The sequence below is a fragment of the Sesamum indicum genome, linkage group LG4 (assembly GCF_026168435.1).
Source record: "Sesamum indicum cultivar Baizhima isolate 11 linkage group LG4, ASM2616843v1, whole genome shotgun sequence".
Taxonomy (NCBI): Eukaryota; Viridiplantae; Streptophyta; class Magnoliopsida; order Lamiales; family Pedaliaceae; genus Sesamum; species Sesamum indicum.
The window spans coordinates 1720688-1742405 of NC_142660.1; the positions used below are offsets into that span (position 1 = coordinate 1720688).

Consider the following 21718-nt stretch of genomic DNA (forward strand, 5'->3'; position numbering starts at 1 on the left):
ATTCCTAAGATGTTTATGAAAATTTTAGCAATTTTCTCGAAAATAATATGCTGCAATTCTAACAAGTAAATTAATTAAATCTAGAATGGATGATAATCCACTCTTGGAACTCTTGATGTGTCTCCAAGAATAAAACATTATTTTGGTAATTGACGAATCATGTAGCGTTGTAAATAAAAATCATGTAGTGTTGTAAATAAAAATTAGTTGAGCTGAAACACACGTTACTATTCAAATTTAAATAAATTGTTATCGAGTTTCAAAAATCGTAAAGCTTAAATGAGTTTTAATTGATTGAACATTAGCTTAATTCGAGTATTTTGGTATCTACATGCATATTTCATTATTTTTCAACGAACTAAATCGAGTTTGAGTTGTGCTAAAAGCATACTGAACAAAACATCTTATTGGAGTATGATGTGAATACAGTTCAAATGAATGTTTTATATGATTTATTTTGTAAGATGTCGGATAGTTTTATTTATTTTTATATTATGAAAAAGGCCGTTTAGACTATTCGCAGCGTATTATGTGAAAAATATTTACTCAAAATTATGGTTTTTTAAAAAGAATTAATTTAAATAAAAGTATTTATATGATGAGAAAAAAATATTTCCATACAGATATTAGTAATTGTGCACGTGGTGGGGTTTTCCCGAAATAAAGAAAGTTTAAATAGAAAAAAATGGCGTGGGTGGAATTGGAGTTGCTGTGGGCTACAGATGCATCTGTATTTGGACTGCTCGCCGCTTCCCTTTCCCCTGCGGTGGTTTGCGGCGGATCATGTGCTTTTGCCGGCGGCGCTTCCCCATATACAACAAACTTAGTGGACTACTACTTGCTGGAATACCTATACTATTATATTAAAAAATATATATATTTGAGATGCAATTTGCCGCATCAATTTTTACAATTCCAAAATTAATAAAATGACTAATTTATTTAATTTCTTTGAAATTTTACGTTAATTTTGTGAGTTAGTTTTTTTATCTTTATTTATTTTAATGGGAAAATAGTGTGCAACATGAGCTAAGTATATTATATTAGAAAAAAAGATTCAAAGGGAGGAATAGGTAGATACCACCTGTACGGGTGCTTGAATTCCGACAACGATGCATGTGTACGTTTGCCCACCTTTTTTACTAGCTTGCCAATTCCTATGTCTATGGGGGTCAAAGTTGGAGTGACCATTTTCTCGTTTGGTTTGCGTGTTTGGATTTTTTATTTTTACATTATGAGTTTGAATTTTCTTTTTTTTTTTTAACCCGCACACGCATACATTCGCACACGCTTTCAATAAATTTTAAACTCAATATCACTCTAGAATGAAATGTTAAACTCCAAACCATTAAAAGATTCTCTAGAGGACACATTACGAGTTCAAATTGGAGCGCCGTAGAGTTTGTTATTTTATATAAATATATTATAAAACAATAATAGTCAAGTGAAATAAAATTAATTGGGCACCCATAACTTAATTTTCATTTTTTTTTCTTCTAAAAGTGAACCTGCACACGAGTTTCAAGACAACATAACCATATAACTGTGATACTCAAGAATCAAGAACCAACTTCAGTAGACCTAAGACTTTGGCAGTATTCATATGGGATCATTTGGTTCGTTGAATGAATGATGCATAATATCAGGCGAAAGAGAACAATGAACTCAACCTATGGAAAATCAGAGACATTAAACATTGTGTCCAGGACAGCTTTTTTCAGTGAACTTAGTCCATGTTATCTGCTCAAACAAAAATACATCTAAGACAAATATATACTATAAAAGAGAAACAGCATATACAATTATGGACATTGCAAGAATGTATTGTTAGACAGTATTATAGCGCACGGGGCGTTTCCCGTTCTCTTTTTTAGGACTCTTGTTTCACATCCGCTTCTTATATTCTCTAGTTCGAATAGGTAGAAGCGAAGGATCAAGATCCCGAAACAGAAACCTAGTTCCGACATCCTAAATAACATCTAAATTTTCTGCAGCGACACTGCTGTGAGAGAATGGTGGCTTTTTCAGACAACCAGGAATAGCAGCAGCAGCAAACCTTGGTGTTTAACACCATCACCAAATTTACCATGTTCAGATGTTTGAGACAAATGTTCCATCCAAACTAACCTTGGATGCATGTGTCCGAATCATGTGTTGTTGGTTTTGTGGGGGGCTATGGTGTTTCTTATGCTGACTGAAAGGTCACCTGCCCGGAGGTTGTCTGCTCATAGTCCGCGCACGCCTCTGGAGTGTCTTCTTCACTGGGGGGCACCAGCTGCCAGAAGAGCGGCAAATATTTGTCCCACTCTTTAAGAATCTCGGCACCTTTGCTGCTACCCGTTTTTTCCTAAAACAAAGTACATGTGTTCAAGAAAAGTCGTAATTAATCAAGACAAGTTGACATCATTTACTTACAACATGGGCTTGAATGAGGTTCTTGAGCTGCATTTGCCCAACCGGAGCAACAACTCTCTGGATCTTCACAATTTCCTTGTTCACCTGTTGACAACATTACATAGTATAGTCGAAAAAGCTAAGGATCATAAACTGGCATGAAAGAGACATCCTTGAAAGTGAAAAAAGGAAAACAGCTTTTCGTCGTGATGATATATGTTTTTCTTCAATGGGGAATACATTCTTTGAGACAAACCTTAGGAATAAGGGTGTCATCCTCATCAAGAATATAAGCCAAACCTCCAGTCATACCGGCTGCCACGTTTCTCCCAACCCTGTCAAAAGCAAGATAATAACTTGAGACCCTCGAGAGTTCTCCAGGATATTTTGCCACGTGCCATAGGCTGTAATAGAAGTGAGACTCACTTTCCGAGGATAACAACACAACCCCCAGTCATGTACTCACAGCAGTGATCTCCAGTGCCTTCCACCACTGCTTCAGCAAGCGAGTTTCTCACAGCGAAACGCTCACCAGCTTTCCCTCTAACAAAGACCTGGCCACCGGTTGCTCCATACAAGCACGTGTTTCCGACAATGGTGGCATCCTCAGGAGTGAATCCAGTTTTTTCAACGGGAGTCACCACCAGTTCACCTCCGGCCATACCCTTAAATTATACTTGCATGTTAGAAGCTAAAATCGACATATGATTGAATTCCTATACAGTAGAAGGGTCACATATGACGGCATTACTATGGCTTGGAAATATTTTATTATCGATGGTAGGTTTCAAAGTCACGTGAGCACCGTTAGTTCATACATGCTGGGGTCAGTCAAACACTGGTAACTCTTAACACAAGAACATTTACATGTTAAATGAGCAAAAACTATGTCAGAAATCTCAGAATATAGAAAGTAGCAATATAGGATATAATTAAGTAGAACAAGAAGCAAAACACATCGACACACAGAAACAAGTGCCAAATTGTAAGCTCCACATGTGAAGATTTGATCAACTCACCTTCCCGACATAGTCATTAGCTTCTCCGACAAGCCGGATGTTCATCCCAGGTGTCAAGAAACAAGCAAATGACTGACCGGCACTTCCCAAGAATCTGTAAACAATAGAAACAGACGCGCAATAAGTCCCATAACAAGACCCCGATGTAGTAAAATAGCAACACTTCAAGATTGTTATTTTTTCCAAACTGAAACTGTTTTACGTTATATTCAGCTGTCCAGCAAAGCCAGTGTCCCCATATCTCTTTGCAATCACACCAGCAATACGCCCACAAACTGCCCTGTCCACGTTATATATGCTTACAGATTTATTCACGACCGTCTCATTGTCGATAGCCTTCACTATCTGTATGGGGAGAAAAAGAAGATTATCAAGAAGGCAAATACATAGTTGTATGTATAACAAATGTCAAACAATTCAGAAAGAACGAGAAAATAAGTATTTTGGAGATGTTTTAAGAATAAAGCAAACCATATACAAGCACTAAGCATGATCATGAATTTTGTTCCTTTCCTACCAAAAGAGTGTCCATTTTAAATAAGTAATGTTACCTCTGGATCTGCAAGCAACGTATCATCCAGAACAGGACCATTACTATGAACTTCCTGCTTCCTTATTGTACTGCTGCTCCATTTTGGTAATCCAACACTCTAGAATGAAGTGTACATTAGTGTACAAGCAAAATCACCAGCACTCTTCTGATGATGGATTGGAATAATATATCGTTTACTTACAGAGAGAATATAACTAAGATCAAGATGCTGAGTCTTCACTAATGAAATATCTCGACGTTTTAGTAGATCTGTGTGGCCAATTACATCATCAAGTTTCTCATAGCCCAGTTGGGCCAACATGCCTCGCACCTGGCAAAAGATCAGCATAAAGCATCAGCCTTGAAAAGAGAGTCATGAAAATACTCAAGGAACCAAGACCGAAAACCAATCACAGAGATGCTGGATATCATATGCAATGTAGTGTAATTCCCCGCCTCTACGAACACAGAGAAACAATAGTATGCAACTTCCCAAGGTTGAACATTTATGAAAAGTAGCACCTTAAAAGACAGTGAACTAAATCAAGGAAAGTCTTCCATGAGAAAATTACGATGTTTTTTATTCAGTTTCACCCCAACCTCTGGTGGCCTTAATTATTTTACTACTTTATTTGCGGACTTATAATTTTCACAAATTGCCAGACATTCTAATGAGATAAAAAATACATGAAGTGGTTCTTTACAGCACTCTTTGAGAACCAATCAGCTCCATCCACTTGTTAAAGAAGAAGCTACTTCTCGACAGAAGAAAGAGTATATTGAAAAATATTGCATTCAGCAATTTCCATCAATTAGGGAGTACATATTTCGATGATTGAATTAAGTGGGAGACCAGATCCAACTGTTCAAGAATAAATTAACTGTATATGGATGATGGTGCCCGCTGACCTATGATTTTAATCTCTAGGGAAATGGAAAACATATGTAATTATCCATATGGATAACCATGCTGACCTAAGGATGAATTCAAAGGCAATGCAACTCTAAAAACCTGAAAAATAATAAGATAGAAGCATCCTAGAATCAATTTAATTAAGAAAGCAGGCAATCACCTCTTCTGCAACATATAAGAAGTAATTTACAAGGTCACCAGGCACACCGGGAAAACGCGCTCTTAGCTCTTCTCTCTGCAGAAATCAGTTGAAGCAATCAAGATGTTTTGAAGAAAAAGGTCATATTGGAAGACAGCATTGTTGAAGGATCTTCATTACCTGACTAGCAACACCAACAGGACAATTGTTGGTGTGGCATATACGAGCCATGACACAGCCAGTGGCAATCATGGCAACAGAACCAAATCCATATTCGTCAGCCCCCATCAGCGCAGCCATGATAACATCAAATCCACTCTTGAACCCACCATCAACTCTCAGAATGACCCTTTCCCTAAGCCCATTTGCAATGAGTGTCTGCACAAGATTTCATATAGCAGAACCCCACCATCAGCCCCACCAAATAGAAGGGAAAAGAACAAAAAAAGTTAATCGACTTATACAAACATCATAAGAAATAGGAGATTTCATGTCTGGAAAAAGTGAAATAAACCTGATGTGTCTCCGTAAGCCCAAGTTCCCAAGGACCACCAGCATGCTTGATGGAACTTACAGGGCTAGCTCCAGTTCCACCATCATGTCCTGAAATCTATAAAACAGGTGAAGCATATGGTTGAGTTTTATTCAATCTTATTGCAAAACCTATAGCAAAAGATTTAAAGTCTTTATTACAGTAACAACAGTTCCCATGCAAAAATTTTAAATCCAGCCATGCCAGGTACATGACAATTATAAACTCCATACTTAGAATATGGTGCATAGTTAAAGAAGTATGTTTACCAGGCAGCAAAAAGAGGTCAAATACAGAAACAAAGAAAGAAAGATAGGCCTTTACTTGAATTGGAAGAGAAAGATTCCTTTTAAGTCAATTGCCATACTGCTCAGAGTAGATCAAGTTACTGCTTTGAAATCCAGAACAGCAAATACTCAATTGTCTAGGTTATCATGCATACCTGTATAATATCAGCGTTACCCTTAGCAACTCCAGAAGCAACTGTACCAATGCCAGCTTCTGCTACTAGCTTTACCGATACTTTGGCCTTGGGATTGACCTGCTCATTCACTATGTTGTGAAACAAAGTTGCAGGATTACAACAATTTTTACTAGTACAAGCAAAATGTATATTGGGCACCTCACCTGGTGAAGGTCATAAATCAATTGAGCAAGATCCTCAATAGAATAAATGTCATGATGTGGAGGTGGCGATATAAGAGGAACACCAGGTTTTGAATTCCTTAACCTCGCAATATACGCACTAACTTTTTTCCCTGGCAATTGACCACCTTCACCTGGTTTTGCTCCTTGAGCAATTTTAATTTCTAGTTGATCAGCATTAGCCAAGAATGTTGGAGTAACACCAAAACGCCCTGAAGCCACCTGAAAGATTAAATTAATATCTGTTATTATAACACATAAGACTACAATATGTAGACGTCAATGAACGTTTGCAAGTGCAGGAAAACAGTAAAATGCAAATGCATTTAAACCTGCTTAATGGCACTTGTAGCAATATCACCATTTTGAAGACCTTTAAGGTGTGGCAGCGTCGGAGAGTACCCATCAACAACATCAGTAAGTGGACTCCACCGAATTGGATCCTAGATGAAGATGAAACCTTAGCATCACAAAGTCAAAAAGAAAACATCACACAGGTGGTGAAACTTATCTTTGCTACCATCAGCATTCACCTTACAGTCAAAAGACTATTTGAAAGGCCGATAATTCATGAAAATTGATTTTAAGTCCACATAAACTCAATTCATTTAGGCCAATTCATTCTTAAAAGTTCTCATGTGATTCGAGCCCATTGAATTTACACTGGAGTCGACCGAGGTTCTAATAGTATTGCATACAATCAGATTTGAAGAAATTCAACATTACACTCTTCCATTCCAAGTTTACTCCCACTTAGGTTGTGGATACCCTGGTTGCAGCAAATCTGATTATGCACAATTGAGAAGTTGCTTACCTCACCCCCTTCTCCTGAATTAGATTTCCCGCCTAATCTATTCATTGCTATGGCAATTGCTTCATGAGTTTCCCGGGAAATAGCACCAAGCGACATGCCACCAGTACAAAATCGCTCAACAATAGAAGAAGCAGGCTCAACCCTTCCAACTGGGATGGGGGAACGATCACTCTTCAACTCAAGAAGATCCCTGAGAACCTGCAGTCAGTAATCATGCATTCTATTTAATAATTGTATCGTCTACTCTTAACAATAAAAATGCTCAATATGAAGGAGTGTATGTACTAATTATGTGCAACTTGATATCATCCAAATCCTTCAAAATCAACATTAAATTTGAAATAACTCAATAGTCATCCTCCACCACTTCATGAGGATGGCTCCTCAAAGCAAAGATCTGACTGGAAAAGATATGAGGGGATTGCATAAAGGCAACTCACATTCACAGGCCGGTTAGCCAAATGCTGCTGGTAAACCAAATATGCAGTTTCACTCTTTTGCCGCACGGCTTTGTGGAGCAGTTTTGACATCTCTGGATTGTTTCCATGATATTCACCTTTCATTTAGGAAAAAGAAAGAGGGGTTAGCACTATATTGTGCTAAGAGACTGAACTGACCAAATTTCAACCAAAAGAATGTCGAGTCCGTGAAACTTGAGGATTCTGGTCTGAATGAAATGTATTTACAGACTTTCGAACATGTTTACCTCCTGGCCTAAATTGAATGAACCCAAAATTTTCAAGTCTTTTAGCAGTATCTTCTGAGAAAGCTTTAATCCAAAACGATAAAGTCTCCCTAGCCAACTGCAAAAAGTTGAATTATTTCTTTATGTAAAGAAGTCGAGCAAAGCCAACTCAATATTTCAATAAAAGAGATACATAAAGCACAAAAAGTATCGCATGAATGTAAGTTTACATATGCAGTAAAATAGAAATAAAAAGAATGTTGCCTAAAAACAGAGGTGGTGGAAGAAAACAAGGTTGACAATAATTAAATGCAAGGGCTTCTACTTGAGCAAACAAGAGATAAATTCTGCATGGACAAAAAATGCATCAGAAAATCCAGTCGTAGTTGTTCACCATAAGAATATTGCAAACTTTACCAACTTGGTGAATTATAGCAGCTTATTGTTATCAAAGTCTTAAAGTAACATACAGTTCTATAACCAAGAGAAGCTTCAAGAATAATACCACGTAATTACTAAATAAGTGAACTGTCTACTGTACAATTGAAATATGCAGGATCAAGATACATCTTAAACAAATAAGTAGCTTTTCAAGTTACTGAAGCATTGACATCTATACTCCAAGAGGATTCATGCACAAATGCAATAGCTACCAATGGAAAGAGGTCTCTGGAAGTAAATCACCAAAACATATTGCAATAGCATAAATTTAACACTAAGAATTTAATCTGAGAATACATCTTCCAAGTAGCAACATAGTACCGTAAAATAAAGTTGGTGATAAATAACATTCTGTGTTTGAGAAAACGCCTACCTATCAGAGTTGTGAATAATAAATACTCTACTCTTTCATCGTCAAGTTTCAATATGACTTTTCAATAATACAAAATTTTAAAAATCTATTTATGAATAAAGCAAAAGCAACAAGAACTTAACCAGATGCTTCATTCCAACTAGGTTCGTTACCTCATCCAAGGTTAATCCCCCAATGCTTGACGTACTCCCACAAAAAGCAATATCGATTACATCTTTGCCAAGTCCATAAATTTCAAATATCTGTGCACCACAATAACTGAAGGCAAGTATTTCCCATTAAGACTTTTTACGTTGAAACTGGATAAGTTAACAATAAATAAAACAAAGACTTGTAGGTCGCCACACGGAGGAAGTTTGTAAACCACAAGTTAAAAGGTAACTACAAAATGGTAATATACCTGGAGAGCAATGAGATGCCCATTTTCGAGAGAATTTTCAAAAGGCCAGATCTAACCGCCTGAAATAAATATTATAAACACTTACCAATCAGCAATTTCAACCCAACATCGTCGTCAAAACAACTAAAGAAAAACCTTCAAGCACTAAAATCAGAAGAACCCAGCAACCAGAGATAGAAATAAAAGTTGGTATAAAATCAACAACATTTAGTAACAAGAGCTTCAAGGAAATAATTAACAAAAAACTTGGTTAACATCCTAAATATTACAAAACATAAACTATACATTTTGCAGATAGTTTTATCTGGTATCAAGGTCAATGTCATCCATTCTTCTTCTCAACCAAACTGGTGTACTGCTTTTAAACACTGAATCTCAAATATACTGACATATAGGAGTACTTCACAACTGTTCATTTGTTCAACAAACTTTATTGAAGACGATGTATCACCTTCCCCCAATACAGTATAATTTGTCTGTTTCCCCTGAAGTAACTCATCAACATGCATTCTCAAATTAAATCCAGGAAACAAAAAGAGATCGCAAACCTTGCAAAAGTTCTTCTGAGCCTGTTCAACAGTAACAGTGGGCATTTTTCCATTCCTCATCAGGTTCACAGTTTTAGTGCTCAAACGCCACTGACGACACGTCTCCAAGGCCAAGTATGGGCATATAGCACTGAAAAGATGCATCTAAAGAGTTATATGTGGATTGATAATGTAAAGGATGCTGCAGATTAAGCCAATCAGAAAAGGCAGAAGCCAGTGTTTGTGTTGTTTTTCATATAGGAAGAGAGTGTATCACATGCTGGTGAAGCTCTCATATGCTTCCCTTACATTAAGGGGCACAAAAAGGAATCAGAAATTTTCTAACCAATAAATCTAGTCAGAACCTAGTTCAGTCATCCTACTAAAATGTACATTGTTGTAATCCTCAAAACTTATCTAGCTAGATGAAAATAGTAAATGTAACTTGCCAGGAATAGGAAAAACCACTAACGTTTCAGAATATTTCAATAATAATCATTACAATTGGATGTAAATGTGGATATTTTTAACTAATCAAAAGAGCATATTTCAAATGCTATAAAACTTTATGAAGATGGTGGACAAAACCTTTCCACTTTATCCTATACGTCAAGAGCATTGCCCCGAAAACATAAGAGAAGAAAAGAACAATCATTAAATAAGCTTCAGTAGAATAGATAAATGGCGTAATATTATCTGCATCCAGAAAACACCGGGTGTGTGATACGTCCAGTTGAATCACATAAATCCAGAGAGCAAAAAGAAGAAAATAGAGACCTTGCACCATATCCAATCAAACAAGCAAACTGATGAGTGCTGAAGCACTGAGCCGTATCAGCAACAATGGAAGCTTGCATCCGCAGTCCATTCTGAATTAGATGCTGGTGAACAGCACCCACAGCTAGAAGTATTGGTATGGCAGGCCGAGTTGCCTCCTGATGGAAATACAAACAGTTATCAGGAGGCATACCCCAAAATTAGAATAAAATCACTGGAACCAAAAACACAAAAGACAAAAAAACCAAATTTGCGGACTAGATAGGCTATTGCTGGAAATGCAAAAGCAATATCTGCATTTCATGACATGAGCATTAATAAAACTAAAAGAAATTAAAGAAAATACAAAGAGACATGAGCATCAACATATTTACAACAATTTAGTGTTAAGACATGGTACCCATAACTATAATCAATGAAGTTACATTACTGAAAATCAACAAAAGTAGGTCAAACAAAGTCGAGTTTGATTTCACTTCAGGAAGTATGTAGTCCCTCGCTCTGCTAACCACATAATCTTCTCCCAGATCACTAGTGAAAAGTTCATTCAAAACTTGGATCCCTTAGTCGCACTTAATTCAAACATCACCATTGACCACTAATGGCACACAAAAATGAAAATCTTACCAGCTCATCAGACCTGTCAGAGAGAACAAGAAGCTGGGAACCATTTCGAACAGCTTCATCAGCAGCTTCACAAAGTTTGTACAGTGTTTTCTCCAGTGAACCTTCAACTCCTTTCCTTATGTCAAAAAATGTAGGTAAAACTTGGGGTTTCAAGACAGGATCGTTCAATAAAGAATCGAGCTCCCCTTCATTCAGCACAGGGCTTGACAAAATCACCTAATTAATGAAAAAGAGAAGAAATGTAGAGAGACTTTGAAGTTACATTGAGAATAATATCTTTAAAATAACTGAAGACCTTTTATTCCACAAGAAAATTAATAAAATGCAAAAGTACCTGAGATGCATTCTCTGGACCAACTTCTAGTATGTTGCCTCGCTTCCCAAGGTTGACTTCTAGAGACATGACCAATCCTTCTCTTAGAGGATCTATAGCAGGATTTGTAACCTGGTTCATACACACATACATCATACAACACAATTTTTGGGTTGAAAATCAGCTTAAAAGTTCAAGTATCAACGGTTTAAGAGGTATATCTCCGTATACTAGTTTTTAAAATAGCACCAGAAGAACTAAATATCTACAGTACCATAGTTGATGAATACAGAAATTGCCCCATAAGAAGACATTGGACCGTTGGAATGAAGTATGGCACTACAATATCTTACTCGTACGGTCAGGCCAAACTGACACCAATGCATCTATCAGAAATACACAAAAGCTTAAACTTGACCAGGAATTTCATGAAGATAGTGCAAACCTGAGCAAATCGTTGCTTGAAATAATCATACAGCATATGTGGCCTTCTAGACAATACTGCCAAAGGAATGTCATCCCCCATGCAAAAAGTAGGTTCCTTCCCTTGAGCAGCCATTGCTTCAATCACCATTTGAACATCTTCACTAGAATATCCATATGCCCTGTTTTCAACAAAAAGCAAGAGATAGAGCATCAAATTGATCATTGTGGTTGCCCTACATAGCTTGACTTCCATCCAAAGAAAAAGGAACATATGCTTCTTTTTGCTAAGAGGTGTCATTCCTACAACATATAACTGTAAAACATATCACATAGCCTTCAGTCCAGCTAAAGGCAAACAACCACATGGGGGGCGAATACTTCATCATAGCAATACTTTGCAGTGTAAAGCTTCAGCATCTTGACAAGAAGCCAAGACAAAAGTTATACGATATACAGATTTATTCTGAATCAATTATAAGTACTAGTCTAAAGTCTTCTCAGCAAGATTGTCTTTTACCATATGAACTTTATCTATCATTTGATGGTGCGTGAAACTCTTGTATGCCAGATCTGTATTCAAGCTCTCATGAAACATAAATTATACAAACTAAAGGGCCCTTTATATACAATCAGTCTTAGTATGCAATCGTATAGTATTCAGTTACATTTTTCAGTGTTTTCCTACATTAAATATTTTATGCAGAGAAAATTCAAAAATCAAAACCTTTCAAAATTCTTAGATTGGCTGAAAATTAGAAATGAGGATCAGTACGAATGATAGAAGTTCCTCGCGGAAGTAATTGGTTGAAGTCCCTCATGACTCATACCATCACCCTTACCAATCCACAAGATGTATGCTAAATGGACTCAAGTACTTCAATTTGAAGTCCATGGTTCTGTTATGTGCATTTGCTTAAACCCAAATACCCAATGAAAGGAACAGAGATAAAATTTTCCTTTAGCACGAGAAAACTTTCACGGCCCAAGTCACCAACGTGCCTACCAAACGAGTGTCTGTGCATCTAAAGCACTCACTCTGAGAACTAAAAGAAAAGAAATGAAAGTTTCCAGAAGACTTACTGTTGACGCTTTAATATTATTTCATTGTCCATGAGAGTTGCCGACAGAAAGCTTGTGGCCTTTAAAGAACGGAGATTCTCTTTCACCCATTTCCCATAAGGATTCAATAGTGCAACTCGCTTTTTAACCTCAGTATTCTCGAACACCTGTGCAGAAAAGATAAAATTAAGTAAACTAGCAAACAAGATAACTGTTTGTCTATACTGGCTTTTGTAGGAATGTTTTAGAACAATCTTAATTTCATGTAAATCATAATTGCGCCTCATAAAGGGCCACTTTCAGACATCTTCTCGCAAAAGAAATAGGGAAAGGAAGAAAGACAGCGGAATCCTTGCTTGCAGACCATGCAGCAGATCTTATCTTTCTATTTCACAGCACATGGCAAGTTGCAATTCAGGCAATTAATGTAAAATTTACATGCACCAAAACCTCTAAAATTGTGCTAAAGACAATAGCACAAATATCAGTCGAATTGGTTAAAATAAAAGGAAAATACAAAAAGAATTAAGAGCGCAAGGTGCTTCTACACAAAAACTGTAGGCCTTGGAGCTTCCCAGTTATTATTACCAAAAGACCTAAAATGTGTCACATTGTAACAGGAAATGCTCTGAGAAACCAATGAAATGTTCAACATAAATAGGCAGAAAATGCCCACCAATCAACCTAAAAATCAAATCAAAGAACCTCAAAATTAACGATCATATAATCAATACCTGTCCACTAGATAGGTCGACTGCTATCATCATTCCAGGACCTAAACGGCCTTTCATCACAACCTTTGAATCATCTGTTGGTAGAACCCCCACCTACAAAATTACAAAGAAACTGTATCAGTTCATGGCGATCATGTGACCGTTGTGTTAATACGAGTCACAAAATGCAAACCTTGTGATAACTTAGAGAGCAGTATAATCAGATAAACAATTCAAGAAAGATCATTTGACACTTTACAAGTCCCATCACTTCCTATATCTTTTAATATTTATAGATACTTCTCCAAGAAAATACCGGTGCATGGCTCATAGAAACACCAAATAATCCAGAAAGCTATAATATTTGATGTACTTCTCCCATCTTAGGTCAGACAGCATTTGTTAAAATGATTTGAAAACGACAAACCCTTTTCAGTCTTTGAAAGATTTCAATTGTTAATTGAATCATCACTACCACTATAACAAAATACAAGATCCAACATCTAATACATGTTAAACTAGCTGGCATAATAATCTCTAACTTATCTACACACATTAACCATCAAAAAACACAAGTTGCTGATAGATTTTGTAAATTTTAGCAAGCCTATTGGCCAGCAGAAGATTTCTTCAAGCAGAAAGAAACCATTGTCCGCAACTAGACTTTTGAAATTTTGAACTTTACAGTTAATGGTTAATAACACAGAATGTCGCTCTAGTCTCTTGTGGGAAAATAAGAACACACAGCCTTGATGGCTTGTAACTCTAATAGAAAGAGAAGTAAACTCTCTGCTAGTTAAGTCCTATACAAGTCAACTTTTTTCCAGCTATCAGACAATAGACTGTGAAGCAACACTAACTCAGTTGCCTGCAGCAAAATCAAGTATATAACAAGGCTTCACTGTGGGAAAAACCTTGGGCAATGAAATTCTACGTAATCATACCATAAGTGTATTTATGTCTTCAAGATCTCAGTATAAGTACTGGTAGAGTTCACCATCAAAGAATGAACTTAAATCTTTCAAAGAAAACAAATACAAAGGATGACAAAAGCAAGCAAACCTCAGATGCAACATAGACAACATTGTCCACTGTTCGCCAATATCTAGCAGGACGAAGTCCATTTCGGTCAAGACAAGCTCCAACTGTTTTCCCATCACTGACATAATGACGTCCAACAAAAATAAGAAATTAAAAATAAGATATTTTGGCATTGCATCAGATATGAACCAGTCACAACAAAGGAAGAATACTGCATGCACACATGTGCTTGAAGGTTAATATTTACCCTTAAGGTCCTATCACAAGCTAAATAGAAAGGTGATGTCCTATTAAAGGGGTAATATCTCTGATAAACAGATGATCGAAATGTATGTACGACAGCCATTTTATATGCTCTGCAAAGTTATATTCTTTCAAAAAGTTCTTATTTTCATGGAAGGTCGATATTGCAGAAAAATGATGGTTTCACAAGCTTAATATTGCCCTTCTTGTTTAAATTGATTGGGTTGAAATAGCAATATATAAACATCGGTAAATGTCAACCAATAAAACCTACATTTGGAAATGTCACCTGAATAAGAGTAAAGCAGGTCCATCCCAAGCTTCCATTTGACCCTTGTAGTAATCGTAAAAGTCAAGAATCTGAAGCAAAATCATTAGAGTCATATCTACCAGAGCCTTCGGATAAGATGAAAAAGTTTGGAATACGCATCCAAGGAACTTGGAAAGGTCTAATATGCTAACTGAAGGTAGAAACATTTTGGAACATGAAACTATACAACAATTCATAAATGAGGGAAGAAAATCTGGTCCAGCTATAAAATAAGGATACATAAGGGAAAATACCACTATCGGAACTCAAGCATTTTTACTGATGTCAAAGAAAAATAGTACCTCAGGATATTTGATCATTAAAGTTGGGTGATTCTTGTATGCTTCCGGGACAAGAAGCATCAGGGCTTCCTCAGGAGTGCGACCACTTCTTATTAACAACTGTACACAATGTAGAGTAGAAAGATTAACATCACAAAGGAGCATCCAGTGCCAATAATAAATAAGTTTCAAACATCATAGAAATTGCAACTCAAGCACTACAACAGGCAGTGAATCATTTAAATGGAAAGACTCTTATGTCAATCACGTGGAACCAAATAAAAATCGTTGATTTCTTCATATAATGAACAGTAACAAACAGTCTGCAAAGAAATATCGCATCTTCTGGTAAAACTGTCTCTATTTGCTCTTCCCTTTCTAGATTTGTATTGCCAATTTAACAGGTTATTCTATAAATAAACCATTGGTGACACTGTAATTTCAGAGTAGAAGTATAAAGAGTTGGAAGGTAAAAGAATTTCGCCATACTTCTGCTGCACTATCAAGATTTGCAGAGTCAGATGCTTTTGGGTTTCCAAAAGGGCGGATTTCATTTTCACGACCACGCCAAACAGGGGACTTCAATGAAGTCTCCCGTGACTGCATCCAGTTCAAGTTCCCCTGCATGATAATTTCATCTTCAGACAGTGAACATTCTGGTATCTATGACAAAGAATATCAGCGGAAAAACTATAACCTGTATGGTGTTGATCTCTCCATTATGACCAAGAAACCTCATTGGTTGAGCTAGAGGCCATCTAGGACTAGTATTTGTACTGTATCTACGGTGATATATGGCAAAAGGGGACTTATAAAGTTCGTTTTGTAGATCAAAATAAAACCGGCCAAGAACCTCCGATCGAAGCATTCCCTTGTAAACTATAGTTTGATTGGACAATGAGCAAAAGTAAACCTCGTTTCCCCATGTTTCTGAGCTGGCTGCTCTCTCAATCAACTTTCGGCAGATATACAGTTCTCTTTCAATGTCATCAATATTCTCTTCTTTAGCAATTTGAACAAAGACCTGCTGTATATTTGGCATAGTTTCTCTTGCATAGTAACCAACCACAGACATATCCACTGGAACTGACCTCCAGCCTAGCACTTCAAGACCTTCTTTTTTAAATATATCCAAGATAGCTGCATAAGCATATAACTCAATTCAGATAACTGACTGTAATACAATAAAAATCTGAAAATCAAAGGTACTATTTGAACAAAAAGAACCTACTACTCAAACTAGAGACATGGATCTCCAGATCCAGGAGCTCAGAAACTCATGTTTCTCAAATTGATTTCAAATAATCAAGAATTATTCACAATTAATGAGCACATAACAGTTATTGTGTCATGCTGGTCATATATCAGTTGCTCCTTCCACCTTTAAAAGACCATTTACTAACAACCATCGCGGCCAACCACATGCGCTTGTTATTTCTTATTCTTCTAACATTATTTGCAACGATGATTGGAATATGACATTGACCTTGTAGTCTTTTACCGTTTGGCTTAGCCAGAAGTAGACATGCTTTTCGGTGTCCAAACTACAGCTATAAGTACATTTGAAAACAATAAAAAAATTAAATTTAGGAAAGCATATAAAAGCTATATTATCTCCCCCCTCTTGGGCAATAGCAAAAACTTCCACTTTACTGCAGCAAACAAGTTTACATGTCAGAGAGTGGCCTTCCTTAAAGCAGGTTCCCCATCAACCGAAGGTAGAAGAAGAAAAGTAACCTCAAATCTCTGTCCCGTTAAACATATTTAAAGATCCACAAAGTAATGAAACTTCTATTTCAAAATAATATCAGCACTGAACCAGCCAACCAGGTGCCACATACCTTTTCTTTGTATTAGCAATTTAAAAAGGGCTCAAAAAGCTGGTCTATTTTCTCCAAAATAACAAAGAATTAAGCAAAAGGATATAGGAATACAAAGGATGGTTAAGCTTTTCCTGGCATTCAAAACACGCTATGATAGATAGGTCGGAGGAGTATGCCAGACATTACATTTGTCGCTCTTCTCATCCTATTCTCAAATACAACAACCAATCAGAATAATTGCTTTCTTGACCAAGGCAGGGAGTAAAGATCTCATATTTGAGATCAATTGTTAAGCTGAAACTAGAAAAAGCTGGTCGAATGGAAACCAAGATAATTAATATAACCAACACACTAGCAAAAACTCGCTAATGAATCCTAAAAACAAAAGAAAGAAAAGGGTTTCTTCATTAATTTATAATGGCTATCAACTTAAGCCTATCTTGTGTGGACTCTTATTCAACTTTTAATCCCTTCCCCTCACTAAATGCATTGTTATATCCATATATAAGTAACATTATATTTGCACCACAAAGGAAAAAGAAATAAATCAACATTATATAGGTTAATTAAGAAAAATCAAGTTGTTAATAACAGGGTGTTCCTGGATTGGACCATGTATAACTGAGATACACCCTGCCAATTAACTGACCTGCTTGGGCCTGTTTCATCAGGTCCTCATCCTTTGGAAGAAAGACCATTCCAGCACCAGTATGCAACTGATCAAACGCACCCATCCCTTGTTCACTGGCCCAGTCATTGAAAAGATCCCAAGGGATTGAAGTCATCACTCCAGAACCATCACCAGAATCATTATCCGCTCCACACCCTCCACGATGTTCCATGCAGCCAAGAGCTGTAAGAGCATCCTTAACAATTCCATGTGATGCTTTGTTGTCCAAATTGGCAATAAACCCAACTCCACATGCCCCTCTTTCAGATATTATATCTTCCAAGTTTGCAACCTGAAAAGTACAGTTGTACAAAAAGGCATCATGCAGATGAAGATTGGCATATAAAGCATTCACTTGGCATAGCAGCAATGACAATTGTAAGCTCCCAACAATTTGCCAGCACCAGTAGTGCATCTAAATCATCACTAACCTTTCCACATTGCGACTATTGAGTACTACATGACTAACAAGCAGGATGGAAATTAAAGCTCAAATACAATAAAGTGCAACTATCTAGAAGGCAAATATGACTTTCTAATGCATACAAAACGTTTAATGGATTGATTGTTATAAGCTTTACAGAGCGAAGAGTCCCCAAGAAAAACAGAAATGGTGGAAACTCAGCACTTCGTTCAACTAAAGGAAAACAATTTGATAAACGTAATCACAAGAGATAGTCTAATAATGAAACAACTTCAGTTGCCGAGGACCGCGACTATCCAACCCTTTCGCATGGTCCTGGATTCCAGCCCCTTAAAGCCTAACCTTTGAAAATAAAAAATAAATATTAAAAAAATGTGAAATTACAACTGAAGTAATATGTATGCTAGGTTCTTTGTTTTTTAATTTCGATATCGTTCAATCAAATTTCCCTCTTGCCAAGCATCCGCTCCCCTCCTGCCTCCTCACATGCCAAAGACAAAAGAGAAGCAAATTTTATCTTATCTATCTCAAGGGCAGCTATTCAAATATTTAGTATTTCGTTTATATAGTTCTGATCATATGCTTGATTTGCTTAGATCTATTTCGTCCATGATTTTGCACATTTACACTAGACGAAATCTCCCCCAAATAAAGCCAGTAACTCACAAATGATCACTCCTTCTGGAATTTAGTAGTTATAAACACATTAAGGTGCTCTTGTTCGGCAATATCTTAGACTTGTTTTCAATAAACCCAAGCACCTTCTCATTTGCTTTCTCGTTTCCCAATTCAAGTTCTCTTAAGATTGATAATTAAGTTTCTACTCTACTTTGATTGTGCTTAGTTTGATAGTAAAGAAACTCAATATAGTTGTTTGATCGTGCTTGTTTTACAGGACATAGTCTAAATCAAGCATTGGAAACCATATAAAAGAAGAGCATTACAATCTATAGCCTCCAAGGACTCCCAGATCACAGTTTAGAAGATACAGATGCACAATTTTACAACCTGGCATTGCACACTTTGATCATATTTTGGAATCTCCATGCAGATAAACTAACCAATATATCATGAGCTAGGATGCCGCTGGCACAGAGAGGACAAGCTCAAAGCAAGAGTTTTTCTTCCCATAACAGATACCCGCTAGTCAAAAACACCTATACAAGACTCAAAACAAAGTTGCTTGTCCACAAAAGATTTGCTATTGGGCCCTCTACTGCTAGCTTAATGATATACCAATATTTAGTGAAATAGCAACATGACTCAGACCAACTTGTACACAGATCGTCACAGAACTCACCAGTTCCCTCGAAAATCAACATCCACAACTACCTACTACTTCCGCAAAAATTTTGAGACAGGACACATCATAAAGGAATAACTTGAGTACCACCCTAAGGTGGCCAAGCAAGGTGAGACATTGAAAATCCTACATCCTACATCCTCCAAAGAAAGCAGACCAAGGCTCCATGACCTCTTTCAAAAATATCCAGGAGAAGCTCCTTTGGAATTTGTCTACGTCACAAAAACCACAAAAGTTAATAAGAACCTTTTGTGGGACACCCATTGGCGTACTAGATTATTCTAGGATATTTACTTCTAAAAGAAATTAATTTCCTACACTTCCATATACTACCAAACCACTTGGTCTTTTCAAAGAAACAACCATGCTGTAATGTCTAGGCACTATGGTCATTTAACGCTACGCTGGGTTTTATGAATTAACTTTTCCTTAGTCACAAATGTGTATCTTAAGTCTCATATGCATCTTACATTTTACTTCAGGGATCAGCATTTATCAAAATCCCCAATTCTTATCCTTAAACCATATAAATGTTAGTCCATGACATACAAGCAGTTTAGTTGAAAAACAGTCTACATAATCTAAAGCTGACACTAAAAATTGTTCGACTGCAACACCAAACCAAAAACAAATGCAAAACCATGCCTGATATGATAGTCTCCGGGAACATTTGCTAATTCTTGCTGAGGTACACGTCACAGTTATCAACTTCATTTTCGCTGTTCACGGTTATCAGTTGCATTCAAGAACCCATCTTATCCACCAGCCATAGATCTTATTACCCAAATCTTATCTAGCCTTTTGGTTATCTAAGAAGATGATCTGATCAGTTCAAAAAGTTATATTCTTTCAGAAGCTTGTATCAGTTAGATGCCTTATATCCTTTGCATACATGCAGCAGATGACACAAAATACATGTCTATAATGGAAACCACAAGAGTGAGCTAGAGCATCATCAGAAAATCATTTCCAACAGCAGAGCTTCCCATACCACTTATCTTTTAACTTTTCATGAGCGAGGATAGACAATAATTACAGTGCCAGAACTACCATTCTTTGAGTATATCCACAAAAAGAAAAATCATAGGATATGCTCGTCATCAATTAAAACAAGTCAACCTAATCCCACACGCGCAAAGAACACATAAAAGCCAAGCAAAATTAAAAGTAAACACATAATCATCACAATCAAATATAACAAAAGATTTCCAAGGAGCATACACGTTTCCACATTCCCATTTCATGAATTTCAAGAAACAGAAAAAAAAATTCATCTTTTCAAGAAATCAACAAGAACGCTGGTTGGCGCGCACAGAGTTTCAGTTGACCCCCACCTTTGGTTTCAGATCAGAAGAGTGTTGTCGAGAGCCATTGTTAACACGTTCAAGATCAAGAACAGACTTAATAGAGGTGGCCCAGTTTTTCTTCGACGCTGGTAAACCAAGAAAATGACCCCTCTGAGCGTTACTACTATTTACACCACCGCCGAATCTCCGACGACTCCCACTCTTCTTCGAGTTCTTGCCGCCACACAACCCAACAAAATCAACAAACACCAAGTCCTTTCTACAGTTATCATTAATACCATTCCCAGCAAACAGTTTCACAGACTGCACCACTTGGCCCGCCGAGTGTAGAGACATCTTTCATCAACCTCAACTCAAACACCCACACAATTTTTATGTGTGTATATATGTATATACACACACACTCACTCAATCACTTTACAGGGGTGAGTGTATCAGTGTGTGTAGGCTGCACCAGGATAGGGAGGAAAAAAAGTTTGTGTTGTGTGTCTGTGGAGTGTGTGTGGAATGTGTGGAAAGGGGAAAATGTGGATTTAGAGATAAAAGAAGGGAACGTTGGGAGCCACCCGCCTCCAATTTTAATTCTTGGCGTTTGTTTTTTCGACTCTGCTGATGATGTCCTCGTTCTTGCTTTTTTCCGTGTGTCGCCTCTCTCCCTCCCAATCCCAAATCCTATTCTTTGATCATCATAATGTGTGTTCACCAAACTATTGACCTTATGCAATGACCAAAGGTCAGGTTTTTGGAAATTTTTATTATGTTTACATATTTTTTTTCTAAATATCTTTCCATTTTGTTAATGTATAAATATCTTACTGAGTCGTGCGGCATGCAACAAAACCCTGAATATTGTCTGTTCTAATTTTGTATAAGTTTCATGATTTTATCATGAAAAGACGTCTCCCTAAGTAAAAACTGGCTTCAAGCTTTCTTTTCTACAAAGGAATGTTGGACGCTAATGTTGCAAAATAAAAAACGAAAAAACAA

The 21718-nt window shown here is 36.9% G+C and overlaps 1 protein-coding gene across 1 annotated transcript; it reads right to left on the bottom strand.

Annotated features, from left to right (window-relative positions):
• Nucleotides 1-1755: 1755 nt before the first annotated feature.
• On the bottom strand, nucleotides 1756-21383 carry LOC105159899 (ferredoxin-dependent glutamate synthase, chloroplastic). Its single transcript, XM_011077112.3, has 33 exons — nucleotides 20759-21383; nucleotides 17677-17989; nucleotides 15902-16344; nucleotides 15694-15825; nucleotides 15226-15324; nucleotides 14903-14973; nucleotides 14392-14488; nucleotides 13351-13443; nucleotides 12638-12783; nucleotides 11577-11736; nucleotides 11153-11263; nucleotides 10819-11034; nucleotides 10192-10349; nucleotides 9436-9565; nucleotides 8888-8946; nucleotides 8640-8745; nucleotides 7695-7791; nucleotides 7429-7544; nucleotides 6989-7186; nucleotides 6507-6617; nucleotides 6157-6396; nucleotides 5972-6070; nucleotides 5512-5607; nucleotides 5178-5375; nucleotides 5019-5093; nucleotides 4148-4276; nucleotides 3965-4063; nucleotides 3616-3758; nucleotides 3414-3507; nucleotides 2821-3059; nucleotides 2651-2729; nucleotides 2416-2499; nucleotides 1756-2347 (listed from the first exon to the last, which is right to left on the bottom strand). The coding sequence occupies exons 1-33, from the start codon at nucleotides 21065-21067 to the stop codon at nucleotides 2186-2188; spliced, it is 4902 nt and encodes a 1633-aa protein (XP_011075414.1). The 5' UTR covers nucleotides 21068-21383; the 3' UTR covers nucleotides 1756-2185.
• Between the last annotated feature and the right edge of the window lie 335 nt (nucleotides 21384-21718).

Coding starts and splice junctions, on each gene's coding strand:
- LOC105159899 (XM_011077112.3), bottom strand. CDS start 21,067: ATGTCTCTACACTCGGCGGGCCAAGTGGTGCAGTCTGTGAAACTGTTT. Junction 15,826..15,901: donor GAGAGATCAACACCATACAG/GTTATAGTTTTT, acceptor ATTATCATGCAG/GGGAACTTGAACTGGATGCA. Junction 3,759..3,964: donor CGTTGCTTGCAGATCCAGAG/GTAACATTACTT, acceptor CTCCCCATACAG/ATAGTGAAGGCTATCGACAA.